Source organism: Ailuropoda melanoleuca, chromosome 14, assembly GCF_002007445.2.
Source record: "Ailuropoda melanoleuca isolate Jingjing chromosome 14, ASM200744v2, whole genome shotgun sequence".
Classification (NCBI taxonomy): domain Eukaryota; kingdom Metazoa; phylum Chordata; class Mammalia; order Carnivora; family Ursidae; genus Ailuropoda; species Ailuropoda melanoleuca.
The window spans coordinates 42,061,884-42,087,786 of record NC_048231.1 but is presented as its reverse complement, the minus strand read 5'-3'; the positions used below and the strand labels follow the sequence as shown (position 1 = coordinate 42,087,786).

Below are 25,903 nucleotides of genomic sequence, written 5' to 3'. Positions count from 1 at the left end.
CCATGCACATTATACATGTCCACGTGTAGTTTCTGTTAACGTTTTCTAGGTGAGAAAACCGAAGGTCGGTCAGAAAGGGAAAGTGACTTCCCTAAGATCACACTGCAGATCAGGAGTCCTATCTGTTGCTTTGCAGGGTTCACTTGTTTACTTGTGATCTCGCTGTAGCTTTGAGCATCATCTTCCTGCCAGGTTGACCAGTGGGGCCAGTTCCCTGGCTCAGGGAGATAGATATCTAGTGACTGCAGGTTTCTCTCTTCAGTGTTGATGCCATACAGGTAGATGGTGTGGGCTCTCTAAAGGTCCTGTGGNATAGGGATAGCACCCACATCTTGGGGCCGTTCTACAGATCAGATTAGTTATGTATCTGCAGCAGCTAGTTCCGCACCATGCACATTATACATGTCCACGTGTAGTTTCTGTTAACGTTTTCTAGGTGAGAAAACCGAAGGTCGGTCAGAAAGGGAAAGTGACTTCCCTAAGATCACACTGCAGATCAGGAGTCCTATCTGTTGCTTTGCAGGGTTCACTTGTTTACTTGTGATCTCGCTGTAGCTTTGAGCATCATCTTCCTGCCAGNGAGCAGTGCATTCTGAAGACCGCCATAGGGATAGCACCCACATCTTGGGGCCGTTCTACAGATCAGATTAGTTATGTATCTGCAGCAGCTAGTTCCATGCACATTATACATGTCCACGTGTAGTTTCTGTTAACGTTTTCTAGGTGAGAAAACCGAAGGTCGGTCAGAAAGGGAAAGTGACTTCCCTAAGATCACACTGCAGATCAGGAGTCCTATCTGTTGCTTTGCAGGGTTCACTTGTTTACTTGTGATCTCGCTGTAGCTTTGAGCATCATCTTCCTGCCAGGTTGACCAGTGGGGCCAGTTCCCTGGCTCAGGGAGATAGATATCTAGTGACTGCAGGTTTCTCTCTTCAGTGTTGATACCATACAGGTAGATGGTGTGGGCTCTCTAAAGGTCCTGTGCGGCTTTGCCTACCTTGTCTTTGTGAGGCACCCCGTCAGATCCAGTCCTCTGGTTTAAGGCATCCTCATCCATTTTGAGGTACTTTGTTTTGGTGAGTAGAATTCAAGGCTGGAGGTACGCATCTTAATGTGTTTATTCAGCTATTTAGACAACTTACTGAGTTTCCAGAGCCTTAGACTGCCCATTTGTAATGTGAGGGTGTCTGACCAGATGACATTGATGGTCTCTCAAATATAGCCAGTGTGGTATAAAGCACACAGCTTGGTGATAGATCTGGAATCAGGTTGCAGCCCATTACCTTGTGTGACTTGGGTCAAGCTTTGGACCTCCCTCACCTTCTGTTCCCTTCTTTCTAAGGAATAAAAATAACACCTCAGCCTCAGCATTATAGTGCAGAATAAATGAGTGAATGCATGTCATATGGGGGGAGCCAGTCACTTGCTTCTGGCTTATGTTAATCTGCTAGGACTGTCATAACAAAGTTTCACATTCGGTGGCTTAAACAAGCATATTTATTCCCTCAGGNTTCCAGAGCCTTAGACTGCCCATTTGTAATGTGAGGGTGTCTGACCAGATGACATTGATGGTCTCTCAAATATAGCCAGTGTGGTATAAAGCACACAGCTTGGTGATAGATCTGGAATCAGGTTGCAGCCCATTACCTTGTGTGACTTGGGTCAAGCTTTGGACCTCCCTCACCTTCTGTTCCCTTCTTTCTAAGGAATAAAAATAACACCTCAGCCTCAGCATTATAGTGCAGAATAAATGAGTGAATGCATGTCATATGGGGGGAGCTAGTCACTTGCTTCTGGCTTATGTTAATCTGCTAGGACTGTCATAACAAAGTTTCACATTGGGTGGCTTAAACAAGCATATTTATTCCCTCAGCGTTCTGGAGGCAAGAGATTTGAGATCAAGGTGTCACAGGGTTGGTTCTTCTGAGGGCCATGAAGGAAGGATCTGTTCCAGGTCTCTCTCCTTCCTGTATCTTCACATGGTTTTCCTTCTATGTGGGTCTGTATCCTGATCTCTTATAAGGACACAAGTCACATTGAATTAGGGCCAGTTACCTCTGTAAAGGTCCAGTTCTCTAAATATGGCCACATTTTCAGATACTGGGGGGGTTAAGACTTTAGCAGAGTTGGAGACAGTTAGGATTCAGCCCATAACACTGCCTGTGCCCAGATGCTAAGGCTTGGCTGGGTTTACCTAAGCCTGGCTCACTGAATAAAAACCAGCAGGCTATGGCACAGATGAATATGCTGCGGTAAACCTAGCACAGCTCATTCACAGATCCCCAGGATGTGTAAGGCCAATGGCTCCTGCAGTTCCCACTGCTTTCCTTCCTTCCTGGCCCCAGTTAGTCTGCCCTTTGGGGGTGAAAGCATCCCCTTAGCACTTTCTAGCCTTTGCTAGAGGACAGCCGGAGTTTAGTGTTTGCCGTTCGATGTTAGGTTTTAATAACTTTTGCTGTTTCTAAAGATTGATTTATTTTAGAGAGAGAGCATGTGCGCTTGTAGGAGAGAGTGGGGGGAGGGGCAGAGGGAGAGAGAGAATCCTGAAGCAGAATCTCAGCAGAGTGTGGAGCCTGACATGGGGCTCGTGTCACGACCCTGAGATCATGATGTGAGCTGAAATCAAGAGTTGGCTGCCCAACCGACTGAGCCACGCAGTGCCCCTATTTTTTATTACGAAAATGTGGTGGGTCACACACTACAAAGATTTGGAAACAGGTAAGAGTGTCTCACCACAACCACAATTGGCATGGACTTTTTTTCCTTTTCCCCTGGGAACGTGTCTTTGGTTTCTAGTATTTGCTTTTTACTCTGTTTGCTTTCAAAAAGAGTTGGGGGGGGGTGTGCCTGGATGGCTCAGTTGTTTAAGCATTTGCCTTTGGGTCAGGCCATGATCTCAGGTTCCTGGGATCGAGCACCACATCGGGCTCCCTGCTCAGTGGAGAGTTTGTTTCTCCCTCTTCTCCCCCACTTGTTCTCTCTCTCTCTCTCTCTCACGTGCGTGCTCGCTCTCAAATAAATAAATAAAATCTGTAAAGAAAAAGAAAAGTAGAGGTGGTTTATAAAAAAATCATATGATAAGGTAAAAATGGACAGATAGATCAGGGTGCAGGTAGCTTGGGGTAGACTGTAAAATGAAGCCAGGCAGGCAGTCTTAGTACCCAGCAATGTAAACCTGAATCCTTGTACGTTTACTAAAAGGATAGTCCGTTCTAAGCTACTTAGAGGCCTGGCAGAGGGAAATCAGCAGTTCTAAGGTGCATAGTGTGCTTACGATAAAATACCAGTTGTATGGTTTTCCCTGGCGTTCAGATGTGGGAGACATTTTTTCCCCTGGGCCCTGATGAAAGAGATACAGTCTAATACTATTAGATAATGTCATCACCAACATCCCCATACAAAATACATCTTTTTGGGTTCCTCTGATATTTTTAATGTAGGCTGTTACCACAGCCCTTTTTTGACAATGCACATGTCATCTATGCAAGCATTAATCCTAGGATGAAGTCCTTGAGATGGTGCTCATAGGGTCAGAGGGTGTAGATACTTCTTTGCATCCTAGGTTTGGCTGGGAAGGCAGGGGGTCTTGTCCTCCCGCTCTGTACCGCACAGCTGCAAGGCAGACAAAATCTGTGAGCCAGTGCTGTAGGATGTGGCATCATCTATAGGTGACAGAGCCCTGCAAGTGCTGCTGTGAACATCTCCTCAGGGCCCTGTGTGCATGGGGTGATCAAGGCCTCTGTGGCTCTCCATATGGTTTTCTTGAGCTGATTTTTGTTTGTTGCAGAGATGGGACTTGATGGAGGCGTGTATCACATCTCTTGCCCAACCTGAGTATGGATGATTTAAAACCAGAGGTCCCCAAATGGGGTAGTTTCTGTTCTTGGTTATGTGTAATTACCATGGTTTTGAAGCATCCTGTTTTTATTAAATGTCAATGAGGGAATGAAGGGCTTTTTCTTCAAAATAAAAAACATACATATTTCTTAAGAAAGAATACTTCTAGTCAGATATTTGGTAAAATATTAAAAACCAAAAAGGAGCTTTAAGGTGAGGAATTATGAGTAGAAATAAGCACATTATTTTGATCTTACAGACTAGCCTATAATTATGTAACCTTTTGGGGGTAACTTTTCTGGCTATGGATTTTATTAGGTATCCAGTGTGAAGGGTTCCTGGAGGTTCTTTTGTAGCGTCTTAGTGAACACTAGAAGTGTTCTCCTAGCTCAGCAGTATTCAGACATTTAGGCCATCTCATAATTTTTTTATGACGAAAGTTTACTGTATTTAAGCATATAAATAGTTTTTGCAAGTCAAAAAATGTTAATTTCCCAATTAAAAGGACCAAAGTCATAAAATGGCTAATTAACAGAAGAAAAATATGTAAAATGGACATTTAACATACAAAAATAGTGGCCTTATTAATATTTAGACATGCAAATTGGGAAACAGTAAAAATTTCTAAACTTACAAGATGACAAAATAAAATTAGTAATTCTACCAAGGGTTCCTTACTAGTCTGGCCAGTAGAAGGATTGTTAAATCCTTTCTGGAAAACACATTTAACATACGTCAACATAGAAAAGTTCCTGCCCTTTGGTGCTGTAGTTCTTCTTCTAAAAATCATTTCTAGTGCAGTGCTGTTTTTATTTTTATTTTTTTCTTAAGATTTATTTATTTTAGAGAGAGCATGAAGGTGGGGAGGCAGAGGGAGAAGAAGAGAGAGAAAATCCCAAGCAGACTCCCTGCTGAGCATGGAGCCCCACACAGGGCTAACGCAGGACTTGATCCCTCAAAGCCTAGGTCTGACCTGAGCTGAAACCAAGAGTCAGACACCTAACTGACTGAGCCACCCAGGCGCCCCTGCAGTGCTGTTTTTAACGATGAAAACCTAAGAATAGCAAACATTTCTAATGAGTTAAATAAATTATGATTAAACAAATTAAGGTAAATTACAAAGAATATTATTCATCCAGTCAAGTATCATGGAAGAATATTTAATGTCATGGGAAAATGCTGTTGACCTAAGCGGGGAAAAATACTAAACTCCACAATATGTTCCCAGTTTTATAGAAGTAAAGCCAAATTATGTAAAAATGCATTAAGTTTTTGAGCAAAACCAAAGTGAGTAGTTATCTTTTTTTAACTAATGGGATTAAAAACATTTTTTAAAGTTTTTATTGATACATATCATGATTTTATTGATGTGTGTGTGTGTATACATATACATACATGTATGTATGTATGTATATATGAGGTTTGGCTGGGAAGGCAGGGAGTCTTCTCCTTCTGCTTTGTACCCCACAGCTGCAAGGCAAGCATAATCTGCTAGCCAGTGCTGTAGGATGGCATCATCTATAGGTGACAGAGCCCCAATAAATAAATAAATGTTTTTTTTAATTAATTTTTAATTTTTTTTTAGTAATCTCTACACCCACCTTGGGGCTTGAACTCATGACCCTGAGATCAAGAGTTCCATGCTCTCGGGGGCGCCTGGGTGGAACAGCGGTTAAGCGTCTGCCTTCGGCTCAGGGCGTGATCCCGGCGTTGTGGGATCTAGCCCCACATCGGGCTCCTCTGCCATGAGCCTGCTTCTTCCTCTCCCACTCCCCCTGCTTGTGTTCCCTCTCTCTCTGGCTGTCTCTCTCTCTGTCAAATAAATAAATAAAATCTTAAAAAAAAAAAAAAGAGTTCCATGCTCTTCCGACTCAGCCAGCCAGGTGCCCCATGGGGGATTAAAATTTTTGTGGGAAAAATAAAACCTTTTTTTTCCACTTTATAAGTTAAAATATGTTTTAAGTTTATGATCATGAAGCACAGTAAAGATTATTTAAAAAGAAGAGGGTATGCAACTAGTAGATAAAGTCCTGGGGTTCTGATACACAGTACAGTAATTAGAGGCAACAAAACTATTACAAGCATTAAACTTGCTGAAATACAGGATCTTAATTGTTCTCATCACTAGAAGAAATGATAATTATATGACATGATAGAGAAGTTAGTTAATGCTACAGTGGCAGTCATTATAATATAAATGTATCAAATTAGTATACTGGATACCTTAAGCTTACACAATGTTATATATCAGTTATATCTCAATAAAACAAAAAGACTCCAAAAATTAGATAAAAGAAAAGGGTAAATGGTCAAACCCAAAATTTCACTTCTTAAAGCAGCATAATCCTTGGAAATTTTGGTGGGAGAGAGTGGCGGAGTTCAGAGACTCTGCTGGAGCCGAAATGGTGCTTTGGGGGCCTTAGTGTGACCACCCCATCACTGACTGGACTGTTCAAACCCTGTTTTTTTGTTTATAGAATAATGGTCTATGGGAAAATGGCCTGTGCATGATTTCTTTCTGTAAAAATGATAACCTGAGAGAAGCCCTCACATGACTCAGAAAACTGCGGTCTCTAGCTAGAATGAAAAACTACTTATCTGTATGTTACCTATATATGCAGTGTTTTCCTCTCTGTACCATTCAGTTCAGGGAATCATGTATTGCACTTAGTTATCAGCTTGCTTTGTGCTTCTTTAGTCTGGGACAGTTCTTCTGCTTTTGCTTTTCATAGCATTGACATTTTTTAAGAATAATGACCAGTTACTTGTTTTAGAATGTCTTTTAATTGTGGTTTCTCTGGTGTTTCCTCATGATTGGATTCGGGATTTTTGTTTGTGTTGTTTTGGCTGTTACTGTGTAAGTGATGACTTCTCCTTGGGGTGTCACTAGGAGGCCCAAAACACTTGTTTGCCCCTTATTGGTGATGTTAACCTTGATAATTTGGTTGAAGCGTTGTGTGGTGTCTCCATTGTATGTTCTTTTTCCTTTAGCAACTAATAAGAATTTTGTGAGGGAGGTTCTTTAAGTAAATATCTTGTGAGTATTCTGTTTCTCATCACCCCTCCACCACCCCACCATTTAGCATCCAGTGAAGGTTCTTGCTTGAATCTTTTTACCATTATGGTTGCAAAAGATTTTTTTTTTTTTTTTTTTTTTTTTTTTTTTTTTTTTTTTTTACTTTTTAAGATTTATTTATTAGAGAGCGACAAGGTGGGGAGGGGCAGAGGGAGCGGGAAAGAGAATCTCAAGCAAACTCCACTGAGTGGGGCTCAATTTCACGACCCTGAGAGCACGACCTGGGCCGAAACCAAGCGTCTGTTGTTTAATCCACTGTGCCACCCAGGCGCCCCAGAATGATTTTTGTTTTTAACTCCATCATTATTTCTGTATTTACTAGGTCTACAATATGGAAGAGCCTTCACTTATTCCCCATTTATTCATTCATTTATTATCAGTATAGGCTCATGGGTTTCTGTTTCATTAAATGGGTTATAATTTGTTACTATTATTATTTTGATGGAGTTATCCCAAATTTGTCCAGAAGCTGACTCCTTTTGTGTCCTTTTGGTGTCCCCTGGCCATTTTGGGGCAGCACATCCTTAACCTTCTGGCATAAGATGTTTGTTGCAGGCTCATCTTTTATAAAACTTTTCTAACCCAGCTCTGGAATCAGCCATTTCTTCAGATAGCTGTGGTTTCTTTTTGGTTGGGAGTAGAATTTAAAAACCAAGATCTGGATATTTTAAAAGTCTTAGTTTAACTTGTCAAGCTAAGATCTGTCTCCAAAAGGCTATGTGCTTAATAGTACCAGAAATTTCCATTCATGGGGTACCTAGGTGGTACAGTTAGTTAAGTATCCCACTCTTGGTTTCGGCTCAGCTCAGGTCATGATCTCAGGGTCATGAGATCAAGCCCCATGTCAGGCTCTGCACTCAGGGGTGGGGGGTGGTCTCTGCTTGAAGATTCTCTCCCTCTGCCCCATCCCCCCCACCCTTTGAGCGTGTACATTCTCTTTCTCTCTCTAAAATAAATAACTTAAAGGGGGAAAAAAAGTTGCACCAGAAACTGCCATCCATTGCATGCTTATTCTGTACCAGGCACTGTGCTAGTGTTTTTTTATGTACAATAGATCTTTCATTTATCACAGGACCTCTCTGAGGACAAGCTTCCAGATCCCCAGGGTGGCCAAGCATGGAAGGAGCAGATCTAAACCCAAGTCTCTGAGTCCCAAATCTCTGATCTCAACTATAGTCTCTGAAGATGAGGTGTATAGTAAACCTTCTAGGTTGTGTTGCTTCTGGAAGTGTCAGACCCTCATTCTGACTGTCAGATTTCAGGCAAGAAGATGAGTAGAAGGGATCAGAACAAAAGAGGGAGGCTCTGCTATTAATGGTAGGGCAGGGGAGCGTAGGGGAGGGGCCACACACATTTGTTGAGCACTTGCTGTGTGCCCCACAACAGGGATGTTGTGATTGATGACCCCAGAGCACCCCAGCATTGCTTTACAGTCCTGGAGGTAGTGCTCTCCTCTTGGCCCCTGTATGCGTGAGGAAATTCCCACAGTTTTGATTGTACTAAGATCTTCTCTCTCCCCCACAAGATGTCATTTCAGTTGGGCACCTGGTTTATGCTACCTATGTTTCATTATGGCTGTTTGGGAAAGTGGAAAAGTTGAATGAAGTGGATGTTCCTACCTGACTTCACTGAAACCGAGTTCACTCAAGTTGTTGCCTTTGGCTTATGATGCAGACATAGCTTGGGCTTATTAACAAGCTGTGCGGGTGGGCGGGACTGTGGGGCTTTATACACAGCACAGCCATTTCTCTGCTGGTGCTGCAGGGGAGCGCATGAGAACAGCAGCTGATCTGGTCATAATTAGGGTTATCATAGGAATCAGTTGATGCTGGACCCTTTCCTGCTTCAGCCAGGACACATCCATTTGTGAAAACAGTTTGTCTTGTTGGTCTCACAGAATACCCTCTGTCAGGGATTCTCAAAGTGGGTTGGGGAGGTCGTAGCAGAGGAAGGGGTGAGATGTACTGGAATGTGCTGGAGGAGAAGTAGCTTAGCAGTAGCACAGCCTCCAAAATAGATATCTTAACTGTCATTTAGATTCATTGTTTACTGAGCTTCTAATATATGCTCGGTAATAGGAACAGCATTTAGACATACTTGTCTCATTTAATTTGCTCCTTAACTTTTTGAGGAGATAAGTGGTGATCTGATGTATGGGTTTACAGTTAGATACACCTGGGTTCAGGTGCCGTGTAGGCCACACAGGCAGTGTGACCTTAGGCAGAAGAATAGAGAGTGGGTGAGAACCTGGCCTCGAAGGACAGGCCTGCCTCTGGTGGCTGTGCCTCTTCATCTCTAGTGGGGATGGCAATGATATCTATCTTGTAGAATTGTGTGATTTACAGGAGTTATGGTGTGAAATTGCCTGTGATACTAGCAAGTGTTCAATAAAAGTCGGCTTTGTTAATCTTACTTCATGTTCAGTTGTGGCACCGGAAGTTATGGTACTCTTTTTGTTTTTTGTTTTAATTTGAGAGAGAGACTGAGCACAAGCGGGGCCAGGGGGCAGAGGGACAAGCAGACTCCCTACTGGAAGAGGAGCCCGATGCAGGGCTTGATCCCAGGACCCCAAGATCACGACCTGAGCCGAAGTCGGACACTGACTGAGCCACTCAGGTGCCCCCAGAGGTTACGGTATTTGAGGCAAGAACAGGATGGCAAGGACCTGTGTGGAAGATTGTTAAGAAACTGGGGATGTTGAGCCTGGAACAAAAGATTTATGGGAAACTTAAGCCCTATTACCTCTGAGGTTGGAATGGGGCAGTGGGTTGAAGCTCTACAAACCATTCCATCTGCACAGATATAGCGAGGATGGCCCTAAAGCGTTAGTCTTTTTGCAAACTGGGTGCTCACGCAGAGGCTGGGTGGCCGGTTAGCACTTTGAAGAAAAGAGTGAGTACAAGGTGACAACAAGCCAGTCAGAAATCTGGGGAGAGCACCTCTCTCTACAGTGTGGTCTTTGACCTATTCTGAATAAATTATATACAGTTTCATTCAGAACACTCAAAATAAGCTACTTTTTGTGGTAAACGTGGTGCCTGTTGAGGTTGGCACTGGCAGGTTTGGGTCCCCTTCCTATGCCAAGCCTGTCTGCTGGCTGGTCTCACCTCTATGTTCCCTGTCTCTCCATCCCACAGTTTATCCATGTTGGCATATTGATCTTTCCAAAGTGCTACCCTAATCCTATCCACTCTCCCTCTGTCCACAAATGAGTGACCCCCATAGTCTCCCAAGGTGATAACTTTGTCTCCTCTCCCACTTGCTCTGCTCCAGTCCTTGTATCCTATAGGTTCTTGCCCAAGTGTCCGGTCCCTCGGTGCAGGCTCTTGCCTCACACCTCTCCCAATATTCTGAGCCCTTTGTACAGGCACTGCCACCTATAGCTTTCAGTCCCTAGTCATTGAAGCTAGAGGGGCTCTGTCCCACCTTTTGAATGTGCACTGTGGGAGGATAAGAGCTGCCTCTGGTTCACACTCATGACCTTCATGGTGCCTTTGCAGTGTATGTGCCAGGCAGATGCAGGACAGGACAGAGTTTGGACAAGCAGTTCAAAGGTGTTTCAATTAGAGTTTTTCCACCGTTGAGAACCTTTCACATGCTGGCAAGGGAGGCAGTATAGTAGAGTTAGGGCTCTGGAGTCAGGCCAGCTGGATTTGACTCTGGATCCTGTCATTCTGGCTGTTGGACTTTGGACAAGCGCTTTAGGGTTTTTTAATCTGTAAAAAATGGGAATACCCATAACCTATCCTTAAGGTGCTGTGAGGACCAAATATGTTAAGTGCTTTGCCTGGCTCCTGTATTTCATGATGTTGGTTTGTGCCTTTCTAGACTTCCCCTACCGCCAGCCAAGGTTCCCCCTCTTTGTGTGCCCTTGTTCTCTGCTGGTGCCGTTGGCCCTTATTGATGAGCTGGTGATTCCCTTCCAGATGTCCAACATCACAGTCACATACAGAGACGGTCGAGTGGCACAGCTGGAGCAGGTGTACATCCGTGGCAGCAAGATCCGCTTTCTAATTTTGCCTGACATGCTGAAAAATGCGCCCATGTTAAAGAGCATGAAAAATAAAAACCAAGGCTCAGGGGCTGGTCGGGGAAAAGCTGCTATTCTGAAGGCCCAAGGTATGTGCTCCTCTTGCACTGGTTTTAACATATGTGTTGGTCCTGTATCTTTTAGGAAAGGGCCCTGTCAATTCCTTGGGCATAGGGGTGGACTTGGACTTCAGCCATCTCCACACACTGCCACTTTGCAGTCTTGAGGCCCCCGCTGTGAGCAGCTGGGGGCTTTGTCATGTCTTCTTTGTCTTGCCTCACCTGATCACATTCATAGGGCCTATGCAAAATCCAAAGTGCCTCCTTAGAAAGAAGAAGGGGATTCCTGTCTTAGAGAGTGGATAAATCCTATACTGAATTTCTAGGAGGCCCCTTTGTTTCCAGAAATTCTGCCCAAGAAGTCTGGGGGAGGCTTGCTCTGAGCAGGGGTATTGTGGTGTGGATTAGCTGACCCCTGAAGCAGTGGGGCAGCAGTTCCCAGAGAGCTGGGGGTGTTTATTGACACCCAGCATAAGTGGGGGGAAATGCTGACCGTAGGGGTCCATTTTCATATAAGAAATAAGCAGGTTTAGGCCATCTTTACCCATTAAAGGGACTGGACTTCTGTTTTCAAATATTCTTATATTTGAAAATAAATCCTCCCTTTTAGAATGTCCCCAGTGATCCAGTGACCTTCCTTAGTCTGGCTTTTCTTTTGGATTAGCCCAGTCAGAGGTTTTATCTTTGGGTCCGTGAAAAGCTCTGCCATGTTGAATATCTAGGAAGCAAGTGCATTCATTAGAAAGTATCTGAGTATCGGTTAAGATTTATAGTGTGGGAAAGTCACTGGATTCTCCGTCAATATCTTTTGTTGCTGTGCATATTTTATACATGAGGTAGTTTTTGAGTTTAAAGGTGCAATAGAGTAATCCTTGAAGAGGTCCTTCAAAAAAACTGATCGGAGAATCTCCTTGCCCTTCACAGATAAGTGGCATTTGTAAACCCGCAAGCTCTGGACCTTTTGTTGTGGTGAAGGAATGGTTTTCAGGAATACTGGTTTTCCTACTAGAACTGCTGTTCTCTCTGCTTTCTCGGGGAAGGCCTGCCCTCATTGTCACTGTGTAACTGCACCATCTTGTCTAATAAAAGGTGCAACCCAGTAGCTGTGCACTAGAAGGCACTTGGCAGTGAGTTTCCCCGGGCCCAAGCCATCTGTGCCCCCGTCAGTCCCTTGCTCTGGTTCTTTCCAGCAAGTGGCTGGGCTCTTGCATGACTTTCCTCCATCTTCAAGGGGGTCTGTAAGAGGGAAGACGGGTCAGACTCCAATTAATAGCCATCAGAACGTTTTCACCTGTCCTTCAAAGCCACTGGTCCTCTTCTGGAACTCTTGGAGTCTCAGAGAACAGCAGCTTGTATACCCTTTGTATGGGGAGTGGTTTTATTTGCTTGTTTTGCTATTGTGAAACATTTTATATTACAAAATAGCTCAAAAAATAATAAAACCTATTACCCAGATTTAACAGATGTTTAGTATTTAACTATTTGTTTCAGAATTTTAAGCGTGAATTAAGTTCATCTGTTGTGTTTTATTAGCTCACCCTAGGCCAGCGCTGGGAATTCATCTTTTCTCTGGTTCTCAGGCTTGCTTCCCAAACCACTTTAGCTCTCAACACTTGACTCCCAGCCTCACAGTGAGAGCAGTGCTGAACCGGAAGGCAGGAGTTTTGGAAAGTACCCCAGCTCTGATGCCAGCCACAAGTCCCCATGCAATGAGGAAATGCCACGGGGTGGGCATGGTGTTGGACCAGGTGGCCTTTCAGGTCCCTTCCTGTGCCAGAGTCCAAGGGCTCTGGCCGCTCCATGGCATGAGCATTCGCTGACTGCACTGACCTGGCCTTGTCCTTTCTTTTCCACCTTTCAGTGGCTGCGAGAGGAAGAGGACGTGGAATGGGGCGTGGAAACATTTTCCAGAAGCGAAGATAAATGTATCTGTTGAACAGAACTTTGCTGTTATTTTTTCCTTCAGGTTATCTGGATTCAGGGGGGTGTGTGCTTATGTATATGTTCTAGCTTTTCTTTTGACATCTTTCTCTTTAGATCAGGGGAAATGTTAAACTAAATAAATATGATGGTCTTTTTTGTTGTTGTTGTTGTTTTGTTGTTGTTCTTGTTTTTTTAAGATTTATGTATTTGAGAGGGAGAGAGGGAGCATGCTGGGGGTGTGAAGCAGAGGGAGAGGGAGAGAGAAAACCAAGCAGGCTCCATGCTGAATGCTGAGCTGGTTGCAGGGCTCAGTCTCACAACCCTGAGATCAGAACCTGAGCCAAAACCAAGAGTCGGACACTTAACCAACTGAGCCACCCAGGTGCCCCCTGTTGTTTTTCTTTTTGAAAAAATAAGGACTGTGTGTTCATTTTGGAGTTTGGTGTTCTGTTTGCTTTGGCAGCAGGTTAAATTTAACACCCAGGAAGATATCCTGGGAGAATGCCAGTACTTTGAAATAGCACAGTTATTGATAAGAGTTTAAGCTACTGTTCCAGGCCAGTTGCCGGTTAAACCCTCGGAAAAACTCCAAGAACACACAGATGTCTCATTGGTCTTCAGACACAAGCATTTGTATGGTGCTTTGTTCAGGTAATCTTTGTGGAGATATCATCAGCTCAGCTTAAACAACACAGCATGGGTGCTCTTGGCCCATGAAAAAGTCCACCATTCTGATCTTTGTAGCTTGGAAACCCTAGTGGTTTAGCATTTGGCAAAAGTAATCTAATATTAAAAGATAATTTAGGGAATCCTAGTGGCCAACATCTGTGGCTCCTACACTGGCTTCGTAAGCAGTTTTGTGGTGATTTGTGGGGACAGATTCTTATGCATTTGTCGGAGCATCTCAGCATGCAATGGCACAGTCATGGCTTTTAATGTAGCAGAGATAGAGAGGGCAAGGTATGCAAAGTGAATAACTGACAAAAACAGAAATTGGAAAAGCAGACTTGAAGTCAAGTACTGAAAAGAGGTCTTGTCACAGGTTCAGTATAGGATGAGCTACAGCAAAAACTATTAAGAGGGAAAGGGACTGATTAATTGCCCTTAGAATATTGCTTATGGGACACATTTTTCAAGTAGTGAAAGAGGAAGAGAATCCAACACATCTGTTAACTAGGCATGAAGTAGGAATTTTCTAACAAGGTTGGCCTTATAAGCATGACACTACCACAGTGTAACAGACCTTGCATTATTCTTGTAATAAAGAACTAAGGAATAAGCATCAGAGTGTTGGTCAGATGCTGTAGGTTCGTAAATAAGGCTTCAGAGACCCATCCCCCAGAGCAACCTCTGCGCCTCTTGCTCCAGCAGTCTCAGCTCCTCTGACACATTGGGATGAACAGCAATGGCCCTGCAGGCTGTGCTACCCCAGTGGAGGGGCTCCTGGACTGGGGACCATTTCAAATGAACTTCATGTGAATGGAGTTAGAGTTCATTTGTTTCAAGTTTGACCAAGAGTTAATGTATTGTTTCTGAGAAGAAAAGAAACTTGTACATTGAGTTACATATGGAGTGGAATTTCTCTAAAGTGTTTTAAGTGGAATTCTTTGAGGTAGACATTGTGATATCCACTACCCTCTTCCCTGCCAGTGACCCTTGATTTACAGACATTGATTTATTGGCTTATTATTAATGAACACTGTTGAATTACTGTAGTGAGTGAGAGCAGTAGTTTTCAACATCAATTTAGGAAACTTGTTAGAAATGAAGATTCCAAGGCCCTACTCTTAGAGATTGCTGATTAATTGGTCTGGGGTGGGGCCCAGGGATCTGCATTTTAAGCAATGCCCTTGCCCCCCAAGCTAGGTAGATCTGATTGAGCAGACCTGTGGCCACATTTTGATATCCTGGACTAGAGTATGTTATTTTAGCATGCTCACTGCTTAAGTTATACTTTTACAGTAGACACATTATACTTAACACATAAATGGCATCCTAGATCTAAAAATCGGACTGGATATGGTTTCCCTTGGGAACCATGCATTCATACCTGTAACCCTACCTAGATCCTGAAAATTGGAGTTCCCATTTATGGGTTTGTTTTTAATTAAATGTGCACAGTAAAAATTTGGAAACTTTTAAAATATTTTCTATAAAGTTATTTAGGGGGCGCCTGGGTGGCTCAGTCCATTGGGCATCTGCCTTCAGCTCAGGTCATGATCCTAGGGTCCTGGGATCAAGCCCCGTGTCGGGCTCCCTGCTTGGTGGGGAGCCTGCTTCTCCCTCTCCTCCCTGCTCTTGCTCTCACTGTCTCGGTTTCTCTAATAAATAAAATCTTAAAAAAAAAAAAAAAGATTTTATTTATTCATTTGAGAGCACAAGGGGCGGTCAGAAGGAGAGGGAGAAGAAGGCTCATTGTAGAGCCGTGAGCCTCATGTAGGTCTCAATTCCAGGATCCCGCGATCATTACCTGAGCCAAAGGCAGACTCTAAGCTGACCCACGCGTGTGCCCCCAAAATTTGGAAACTTAATATATTAACAAAATAGGTTTGTAAACACTTTTATATCCTTCATTTTAGGAAGAAAATCTGTTATTTTGCGTTGAAAAAGCAAATAGATATGCGAGGTTTATTATGAAAAACAGCAGCCCTCCTACCCTGTCTGTCCTTCCCCATTTTCCGTGCTTCATGGTATTCCCTTTAAACTGTTGGCTGGTAAGTTTGTATTTGTCACCAGGTCTCAATTTAAATATGTGCGTAACTGTTTATTGATGTTCGCATTGTAGACATTGTCATTTGACTTCTCTCCCTCCTGCCAGCCATGCGTGTACTCCCCATCACCCATCTCCCTGATATAATTCTAGTTAGGTCATATATTCAGTGTTTACATTATTCTGACTGGGTATTTAAATCACAGGTGAGCCATGTAGTAGATGAGGTTACCTTCCTACAAAACTTTCTTTTCCCTAGAGTTAGTAATCCTCTTGCATTTTTATTAGCTATTAGCTTAGTTTTCTGTCCACTTGTCACTAATTCAACCCAAATTCTCTAACGACATTAACACATCATCTGTTTTATCAATTTCTTGACCTGCCCCTATCTGGATTGGCTCTCCCTTATGCCTACTATATTGCTGTCATCGTGGGCTCTCCCCTGCTGAGGCTCCTGTTTTCTGTGTCTTCTTTTCCCTTTGGTTTATTACCTCATTCTGGTAGAGTGCTTGCAGGAAAAGAGCTGCATGGAAAGTAGTTTGAGCAAATCGCATGTCTGCAAAATGTCTCATTCTCTCATACTTGATCGGGTGTGAAATTCCAGCTTGGAATTCATTTTCCTTTACAATTTTGAAGGCATTGTTACTTTTCACCTACCATCTAGTGTTGCTGTTAGAGGAGTCAAGCCATTCTGAGTGCTGGTTCTTTGTATGTGACTCTCTCCCTTCTGTCACTGGTGTTCTAAGATTTCACAGTGGCATGCCTTGGTGGAGGTCTGTTTTCATGCATTGTGCCAGAATGGACTCTGATCCTTCACTTCTGGGAAACTTTCTTGAATTCGTTGTTAACGATTTCCTTCATTTAGTTTTCTGGCTTTTTCTCTTTCTTTTTTTTTTTTTTTTTAAGATTTTATTTATTTATTTGACAGAGACAGAGAGAGGGAACACAAGCAAGGGAGTGTGAGAGGGAGAAGCAGGCTTCCCACCGAGCAGGGAGCCCGATGCAGAGCTTGATCCCAGGACCCTGGGATCATGACCTGAGCCGAAGGCAGACACTTAACGACTGAGCCACCCAGGCGCCCCTAGTTTTCTGGCTTTTCTTTATGGAATTCCTGTTCTTCAGATATTGGATCTCCTGGACTTATCTCTGTTTTTCTTATTTTTTCTGTCCCTACCACCTCCCATTTTCTCGTTCTTTTGATCTCCTTTATGGAAGATTTCCCATTGATTCTCTTAAGTGTTCCTTTTTTTTTTTTTAATTAGGACCTCGTTCCATGGTTGTAATATCTTATCTCTGAGAACATTAATATGCTTTGTTGAAGATTTCATCTCCCTGCGTGATGTTTTCTTTCCCCTTTTTGGTTTGCTTTTAGTCTTTCATGTTATAGACTTTCCTTAGCTGCCTGGCAATCATTGGTATTCTACTTATATTTACAGGTGGGATATTAAGAAGAATATGTGTTTCCAAGATGAGCTGATTAAAATTTTTTTGGCAAATCCTTAATGTCCATACTACATTTAGGACTTTCCTCTTGGACTGGTCATGTTCTGGAGGAAACTTCCAATCTCATGTCTGGAGGGTTTACCTTGAACTGTTGCTGGCCTTGTGGGAGCTCAGTGAAGGAAGAGGGCTAGGGAGCTTCAGCATTCTGGTATGCCCAGATTCACTTGTCTTCCAGGTCTGTGGGAAGGCCTTCTACTCCAGAAACCCACCCCCTCTAGAGAAAAAGCTTCCAACTTTTTTTCAAAGTTGGGGAGGAACAGTCTCAAGATCACATGGAGGTCTGAATGTTGATGCACATTCTCTGTTTTTTTGTTTTGTTTTGTTTTTAAGATTTTATTTATTTATTCGACAGAGATAGAGACAGCCAGCGAGAGAGGGAACACAAGCAGGGGGAGTGGGAGAGGAAGAAGCAGGCTCCTAGCGGAGGAGCCTGATGTGGGGCTCGATCCCATAACGCCGGGATCACGCCCTGAGCCGAAGGCAGACGCTTAACCGCTGTGCCACCCAGGCGCCCCACATTCTCTGTTTTTAAAAAACATATTTTGACAGGATGAAATCAGAGAGGGAGATAAATCTTTAGAGACTCTTAATCATAGGAAACAAACTGAGGATTGCTGGAAGGGAGGAGGGTGGGGGGATGGGGTAACTGGGTGATGGACATTAAGGAGGGCACGTGATGTAATGAGCACTGGGTGCTAATATAAGACTGATGAATCACTGACCTCTACCTCTAAAACTAATAATACATTAAATGTTAATTAATTGGATTTAAATAAAAAATAAAATTTAAAAGTATTTTTGAAAATATATTAGTCTAGGGGCACCTGGTGGCTCAGTCAGTTAAGCATCTGCCGTCTGCTCGGGTCATGATTCCAGGGTCCTAGGATTGAGTCTGCTTCTCTCTCTGCCCCTTCCTCCCTCCTGCTCTGCTCTCTCTTGCTCTCTCTCTCTCAAATAAATCCTTTAAAAAGATGAAAATATATTAGTCGAAAATGGAAAATAACTTGGCAAGATAAAGAAGATACAGAGCAAAGAATAATGTCAGATAACTAGACCAAGATTTTTAAGGGATGGATTCTGGTTCTGATTACCTCCACTACTTCTTTCCAAGCCTCCAGTTTGTTATCTAAGCAAGGAAGGGTTTAGATTCAGTTAATTCATTGATAACATCTCAGCCTCTGTGCTCACCTGCTAGGTTAAAAATGCAGGGTTTTTTTCTGCCTCTGATTGAATGGAGGTAAGTGCATGGATTTAGTCTTACGCCTGAAAATTAAACAAAACTCAAACATTGAAGGAGAGCAAGCCCTAAGACATCGGAAACAAATAAGATGGACTTACTACTGCCTTGTGAGAGTTTCCAGGCAGTGATACAGGGAGAGGAAACTGAAATGAACCCTACCAATCTACCTGTGTTGAGGGATCTGAGCTAGGAGTTCAGGGAGGTTGAGGCAGCTATGTTCATGAGACAGAATACCAGAATAAAAGCTGCACAGAGAACCCAGGGGATTTGCTGAAGGGCCCTCTTGAGTACTCAGAATACTGGTCAGCACAAGAGTGAAGAAACTAACCAAGACCAGAGAAAGAACCATCAAAAAGGATTATAACAATGCCTGGTATTACACAAGGCCGGGAATTGTTCCTGTTCCCACCAGCCAGATAAAAAATTCACAGAATATTGCATAGGCCATTGTTTGAAAATGTACCAAGGATTTTGTTTTAATTAGGTATAGTAAAGTGACAGACATGGAGACAACTGCCTTGAAAAAAGATGATTACAGTTTCCAAGAGGAGGGAGCATGCCATGCCATTCAGGGTCATGTGAAGAAACCCCAGAGTGGGTCAGGAGGCAGTAGGAGTGAGGGGAGAGCATGACCCAGAGCCTTTAACTTGTGGTTTCTGTGGGGAAGGAGTGGACAGAGTAAGGTAGGCAAGTTTGAATAAGCTTAGAGTTGGTTAATTCAAACAAATTCAGAGGGTTCTTGGCTATAGGAGTGGTCTCTAGTTGTCCATAACCTGGCCCTAATGTGACTTAAGACAGAGGAAATACTGGTTCGGTATGTGAGAATAAAGTAAAGGTGGTTGGAGTTAGTTTGATAGGTAAGTTTGTATATGATAGGCTCACTCTGCAGGCGAATTTTTGCTGTCTAGGAATTAACCGACTCTGGGAGGGCAATCTCCAGGATTAGCAAGGCCCCAAGACTCAAAGCACTGTAAAAATAAATTTTAAAACATTAAAAGATTTTTTGAACAAAATTTTTAAAAAGTAAGATATCCAGGAAAGTCTTGCCACTTAAGTGAGGAATAATTAGCTCCGGACTGAGTACCGCTCAGGTCCCACATTAACAAACTACAAAAACGAGACTCGAAAGGATCAAACTGTTTTCAATAAGCTGTATCCCAGAGCAAAACTCAACAAGATTTATAGGAATATAAAAATACCAAGCACATTACAAGGTAAAATTCTGGCATCCAATCAAAGATGACCAGGCATGTAAAGAGGCAGGAAAGCACAACCCATAATGAGAATAGTCAAAGCAGATTCAAAACTGACCCAATTGTTAGAATTAGCAGAGAAGACCATTAAACATCATTTTAACTATTTCATATACTCAAAAAGTTAAGAAGGGTGGTTCAGAGGGTTGAGCATCTGACTTGATTTCAGCTCAGGTCATGATTTCAGGGTTGTGAGATCTGAGCCCTGAGTTGGGCTCTGCGCTCAACAGAAAGTCTGCTCGAGATTTTCTCTCTTCCTCTCTCTCTGCCCCTTCCCCCACTTGCATACTTGCTCTCTAAATAAATAAATAAAATCTTAAAAAAAAAAAAAGAGGCATGGACGACTTAAAAAGAGGAGGTGAGGGGAATGGGGAAGGGAGGAGAAAGGAGGAAAAGGGAGAAACTTCAAATTGAACTTCTATAGTTGGATGAGATTAACAGCAGATTAAACACTGCTGAAAAAAGATGAGTGAACTTTAAGGCACAGCTATAGAAACTATCCAAAATGAAATGTAGCGGGGAAAAAATCTGCAAAAGAAAAAAACTGAGACATCTTCAAGACCTAATCCAAGCAGAGTTGGAGTCCCTGAAGGAGAGGCAATGATGGGGACAGAAAAGTTATTTGAAGAGGTAAGGGCCAAAAACTTTCCAAACTTGATGAGAACGGTAAGCCCACAGATTGAAGGAGCTAAATGAACTTCAAGCACAAGATACACGAAGAAAACGACACCAAAGCATATCATAACTGAAAAACCAGTGAAGAGAAGACATCTTATAAAGCAGCTAGAGAAAAAATATGTTACAATCAAAGGAACAAAGATAAGGATGTCATTACTCATTGGAAAGCATGCAAGCACAAAGATAGTGAAACAACATCTTTAAAGTACTGACGGAAAAGAAAAAAACCTGTGAATGTAGTATTCAGTACTTGGGAAAAAGCATCTTTCAAAAATCAAAAAGATGTTTTCAGACCTACAAAGACTGGGAAAAAAATTCATCACCAGGAGGCCTGCTATACAAAATATGATAAAGGACATCCTTTGGGCACAGGAAAATTATACCAGATGGAAATCTGTTATCTACACAAAGGAGTGGAGATTGTGTTATGGGGCTTATGACATAACGCATGACAATATTAGCATAAAAGCCAATAGGGAGAAAGGAAAGCATACTATTGTAAGATTCTTTTTTTTTTTTTTTAAGATTTTATTGTTTATTCAACAGAGATAGAGACAGCCAGCGAGAGAGGGGACACAAGCAGGGGGAGCGGGAGAGGAAGAAGCAGGCTCCCAGCAGAGGAGCCTGATGCGGAGCTCGATCCCACAACGCCGGGATCACGCCCTGAGCTGAAGGCAGACGCCCAACCGCTGTGCCACCCAGGCGCCCCTATTGTAAGATTCTTATATTAGAAGTGGTGTATTGGGGCGCCTGGGTGGCTCAGTTGTTAAGCGGCCGCCTTTGGCTCAGGTCATGATTACGGGGTTCCTGGTTCGAGCCCCACATTGGTCTCCCTGATCAGGAAGGAGTCTGCTGCTCTTCCCTCTGCTTCTCACCCTCGCTCATGCTGTCTGTCTCTTTCTCTCTCTGTCAAATAAAGTCTCAAAAAAGAAGTGGTATATTACTTGAAGATAGATTGTGATAGTTTAAAGATATATAATATAAAACGCCGGCAACTCTGAAATAAAAAAGAAGCCAACACTCAAATGTCCATCAAATCGATAAACAAAATGGTATAGCCATAAATGGAGTATTATTTAGCCATAAAAAGAAATGCATTACTGATCCATGCTACAACATGGATGAACTTTGAAAACATGCTAAGTGAAAGAAGCCAGACAGAAAAGGCCATGTATGATTCCATTTATATGAAATGTTCAGAGTAGGCAAATTCATAGAGGCAAAAGCAGATTCGTGGTTGCCAGCGACTGGGAAAGGGAGAATAAGGAGTGCCTACGTGATGGCTGTGGGGTTTCTTTTATGGGGTAATGAAAACATTCTTTAATTAGTGAGGACGGTTGCACAACAGGGAGAATGTACTAAGAGCCACTGAATTGTACACTTCAAAATGGTTAAAATGGTGGGATGCCTGCCTGGCTCAGTGGGTAGAGCACGTGACTCGATCTCTGAGTTGTAAGTTTGAACCCTATGTTGGGGGTAGAAATAACTTAAAATCCAATAAAAAATGGTTAAAATGGGGAATTTTATATTATGTGGATTTTAAACAGGTTTTTTTTTTAAGATTTTATTCATTTATCAGAAAGAGCAGGAGAGCACAAGCAGCGGGAGTGGCAGGAGAGGGAGAGGCAGGCTCCCTGCTGAGCAGGGAGCCCGACGCGGGCGCTTTATCCCAGAACCCTGTGATTGTGACCTGAGCTGAAGGCAGACGCTTAACTGACTGAGCCACCCAGGCGCCCCAGCAGTATGAATATTTTACCTCAAAAAAAAGTTAAGCCAACAAAAGATTTTTTTTATTAAAGATTTTATTTATTTATTTGACAGAGATAGAGACAGCCAGCGAGAGAGGGAACACAAGCAGGGGGAGTGGGAGAGGAAGAAGCAGGCTCATAGCAGAGGAGCCTGATGTGGGGCTCGATCCCATAATGCCAGGATCACGCCCTGAGCCGAAGGCAGACGCTTAACCGCTGTGCCACCCAGGCGCCCCCCAGAACCCTGTGATTGTGACCTGAGCTGAAGGCAGACGCTTAACTGACTGAGCCACCCAGGCGCCCCAGCAGTATGAATATTTTACCTCAATAAAAAAAGTTAAGCCAACAAAAGATTTTTTTTATTAAAGATTTTATTTATTTATTTGAGAGAGAGAGAGAGAGACAGCTGAGAGAGGGAACACAAGTAGGGGGAGTGGGAGAGGAAGAAGCAGGCGGAGGAGCCTGATGGGGACTCGATCCCAGACCGTCGGGATCACACCCTGAACTGAAGGCAGACGCCTAACGACTGAGACACCCAGGCGCCCCAAACCCAATAAAAGATTTATGAGGGATTCATAAATATTCTAAAAGAAGGCAGAAAAAGAGGAAGAGTGGAACAAAGACCGGACAAATGGAAAATAACTAGCAAGATGATGGACCATCAATAATGGCCTCTCGAGGGGTTCAAGCCCATGGTCCCTGCTGTGATGTAGGGGAGGCTGGTGGTGGTCGCTGTGGAGGTTTTGCCCCAGTGCCCAGCAGAGGCAGCCATTTGCAGGCAGAGCCAAGGTGTGCAGGAGGCTGAGGGGTGGGTGAACTCAGCCCCCTGGGAGCGGTGGCTGGGTAGGGTAGGGAAGGAAGAGAGAGCAAGGGAGAAAACAAAGGATGGAGGGGACCATCAACTGCAGTTTCAGGAGCTGTGCACATCTGGTTTGGAGAACTAGTCTGGTGGACCCCTTAGGGAAGGAAGATACAGAATTTAAACCCTGTCTCACAAGTGTATGGTAGAGCCAAAGAAGACAACAACCAAGGGTCATCTGAAATTGTAATCGGTTCACTACTAATCTCAGGACAAAGCTGGAGATCACTATTCAAGCATAAGACTTACAGCGATGTTTGATATAAGGCTTGGGCTGAGTATGTTGTGGAATGGGCTGCAAAGGACCTGTATGGCTTCCTCACAACAGTTGTTGTGGCCCTTACTCCATTGTTTCTCGCAAATGTCACACCGTCCCGGAAACTGGCCAAGATGATTGAGGTCAGGGAAAAGAGCAAAAGAAGAAGCAAAAACATCAAGAAAATATTGCAAAAGCTAAATGACCAAAAAAGGATTAAAGGAATGAACAGTTTCTTACACCCAGAGGAAAATAATTTGGAATATTAAGCAGCTTTGGAAGGAACCACTAAGGTTTCTTTTCTGCTTTTTATGACAGTAATTTGTAGTAAGCGAAGTCTGAGCACATCGAAGAATCATGTTAGTTGTGACTTCTACTCCAGCAGGTTTTAGGCTTTGGTGTAGAAGCCTGTTGATGGTTATTGTAAATTGGCATTTATTGTGATATAAAGTCTTTATAACGGACTTAGTCATTTGCCATTTTGCAGTTTATGTACTGTAATGAAAACATCCTGTGGAGAATAATGACTGTACATTATGAACTCTATTCAAATAATGGCTTAGAATGGAGTCCTTTTCTGGACAAAGGACATTAAAAATGTAAAAATCAGAACTATCTTGAGGAGAAAAGTGTGCTTTGGCTCAAAAAGCATATTAATTACATCCTTTATCACTATTGCGTATTTCTTGGAATTGAATCATTTCTGGCTTTCTCAAAGCCAAATATTAACCAATGACTATCTATGTTCTGCATTTTCCTCATTTTTTAGCCTCATTTTTAGCCTAATTATCAGACATTCTGCATTTTTTAAACTTTAATTTTATGAAGAATTCTTTTATTGACTATGTGGGAATACCACCTACGGGGTATAACAAGTTTTGTACTTAGGAACCCTGCCATTTTCTTAGACATGTCTTGTTGAGTAAACTAACACCATGACTTAAAGCTTGCAGTAAACATGCAAACCTTGTGGTGCTTTGGAACCTTCTTGTGGTAAGTAGAAATGTGAATTAGTTAAAATGTCTTATCAGATAATTTGCTGATTGTATAGATGCCAGTTTTGTGCTTTTTATCCCATTCTTTGCTTTAACTTATTTAGTAGTGATGTTCTATATTTTGATCAAACGGGTTCATGGGGAAAATTAAAAATTCAAATTTCTTGTAAGGAATTCTTAAGTAGTAACTCATGTTTCGTAAGTGGTAAAGAAAGGTTTAACACTTGGGAAAACTGTGTTCATCATACTAATAATTGGGTGAAAAAGGTAAATTATGTCAAAATGAGAATGTTAAAATTAGAAATAAAGAGCTAAAGGATATTTCCTTCAGTTAGGTAGCATAACTGGAACTTTTACTATTAAACATGGCTTTTATTCACTGTCAGTGCACACACCTTCATAATATTTTCCTCACCTTTGATAATGAATTTTAAATTACAAAAAATTGTCCAACAGCTTTAATTTAAAAATGAAAGTAGATATTGAAATGAATTTGAGGGGTGCCTGGGTGGATCAGTTGGTTAAGCGTCTGCCTTCTGCCTTCAGTTCGGGTCATGATCTTGGGGCCTGGGATCCAGCCCCACATCAGGCTCCCTGCTCAGAGAGGAGCCTGCTTCTCCCTCTCCCGCTGCTTCTCCCTCTCCCACTGCTTCTCCCCCCTGCTTCTGCTCTCTCACTTTCACTGTCTCTCAAATAAATAAATAAATAAAATCTTTTTTAAAAAAAAGAAATTTGATACGTTTTTATAAAGAGAAAAAAATAATGACCTATCAAGAATCCCATTAAATGCAATTAATAATCACATTAACAGTCATATTTAATAATCACATTAATTGTAAGTGGTATAAACACTCCAATTTATTTTTTTAAAGGAGTTTATTTATTTATTTGACAGAGAGAAAGCACAAGCAGGGGGAGCGGTAGGCAGAGGGAGAGGGAGAAGCAGGCTCCCCATTGAGCAAGGAGTCTAACTCAGGGCTTGATCCCAGGACCCTGGAATCATGACCCAAGCCGAAGGCAGACACTCAACCAACTGAGCCACCCAGGTGTCCCTAAACACTCCAATTTAAAAGCAGAGATTGTCAAATTGGATTTAAAAAAGCAGGACCTGCTGGGCACCTAGGTGGCTCATCCGACTCTTGATTTTGGCTCAGGTCATGATCTCATGGTTGTGAGATTGAGCCCCACAACCCGCTCCACACTCAGTGGGGAGTCTGCTTGAGGTTCTCTCCTCCGGCCCCTCCTCCCAACTCTCTCTCTCTCTCTCAAATAAATAAATCATTATTTTTTAAAAAAGATTTTATCTATTCATTTGAGAGAGATAGAGAGCACAAGCAGAGGGAGAGGCAGAGGGAGAGGGAGAAGCAGGCTCCGCACTGAGCTGGGAGCTGGATGTGGGGCTCAATTCCAGGACCTGGAGATCATGAGCTGAAGGCAGATGCTTAGCCATCTGAGCCACCCAGGCACCCCAAATCTTTATTTTTTAAAATATTTTATTTATTTATTTATTTATTTATTTATTTATTTATTTGAGAGAGAGAGTGCACAAGCAAGGGAGAGGGAGAAGCAGACTCCCCACATATCAGGGAACCCTATGTGGAACTCAATCCCAGGACCCCAGTATCATGACCTGAGCCAAAGGCAGCCACTTAACCGACTGAACCACCCAGGCATCCCTAAATAAATCTTCAAAAAAGGAAAAAATGCAGGACCTGTAACTTCTTACTAGACACATT

The 25,903-nt window shown here is 42.7% G+C and overlaps 1 protein-coding gene and 1 pseudogene across 2 annotated transcripts in view; both read left to right on the top strand.

Moving 5' to 3' along the window:
- Positions 1–13,085, top strand: part of SNRPD3 (small nuclear ribonucleoprotein D3 polypeptide) — an 18,453-nt gene extending 5,368 nt beyond the window's left edge. For both annotated transcript variants that reach the window (XM_034642033.1, XM_002925056.4), the window contains exons 3-4: positions 10,840–11,032; positions 12,864–13,085. In XM_034642033.1, coding sequence (XP_034497924.1) covers positions 10,840–11,032; positions 12,864–12,925 — 255 coding nt within the window. In that variant the 3' untranslated portion in view covers positions 12,926–13,085. The remainder of the gene's footprint in view (positions 1–10,839; positions 11,033–12,863) is intronic.
- Positions 13,086–23,177: 10,092 nt separating this feature from the next.
- On the top strand, positions 23,178–24,712 carry LOC109490536 (annotated as a pseudogene).
- Positions 24,713–25,903: the final 1,191 nt, after the last annotated feature.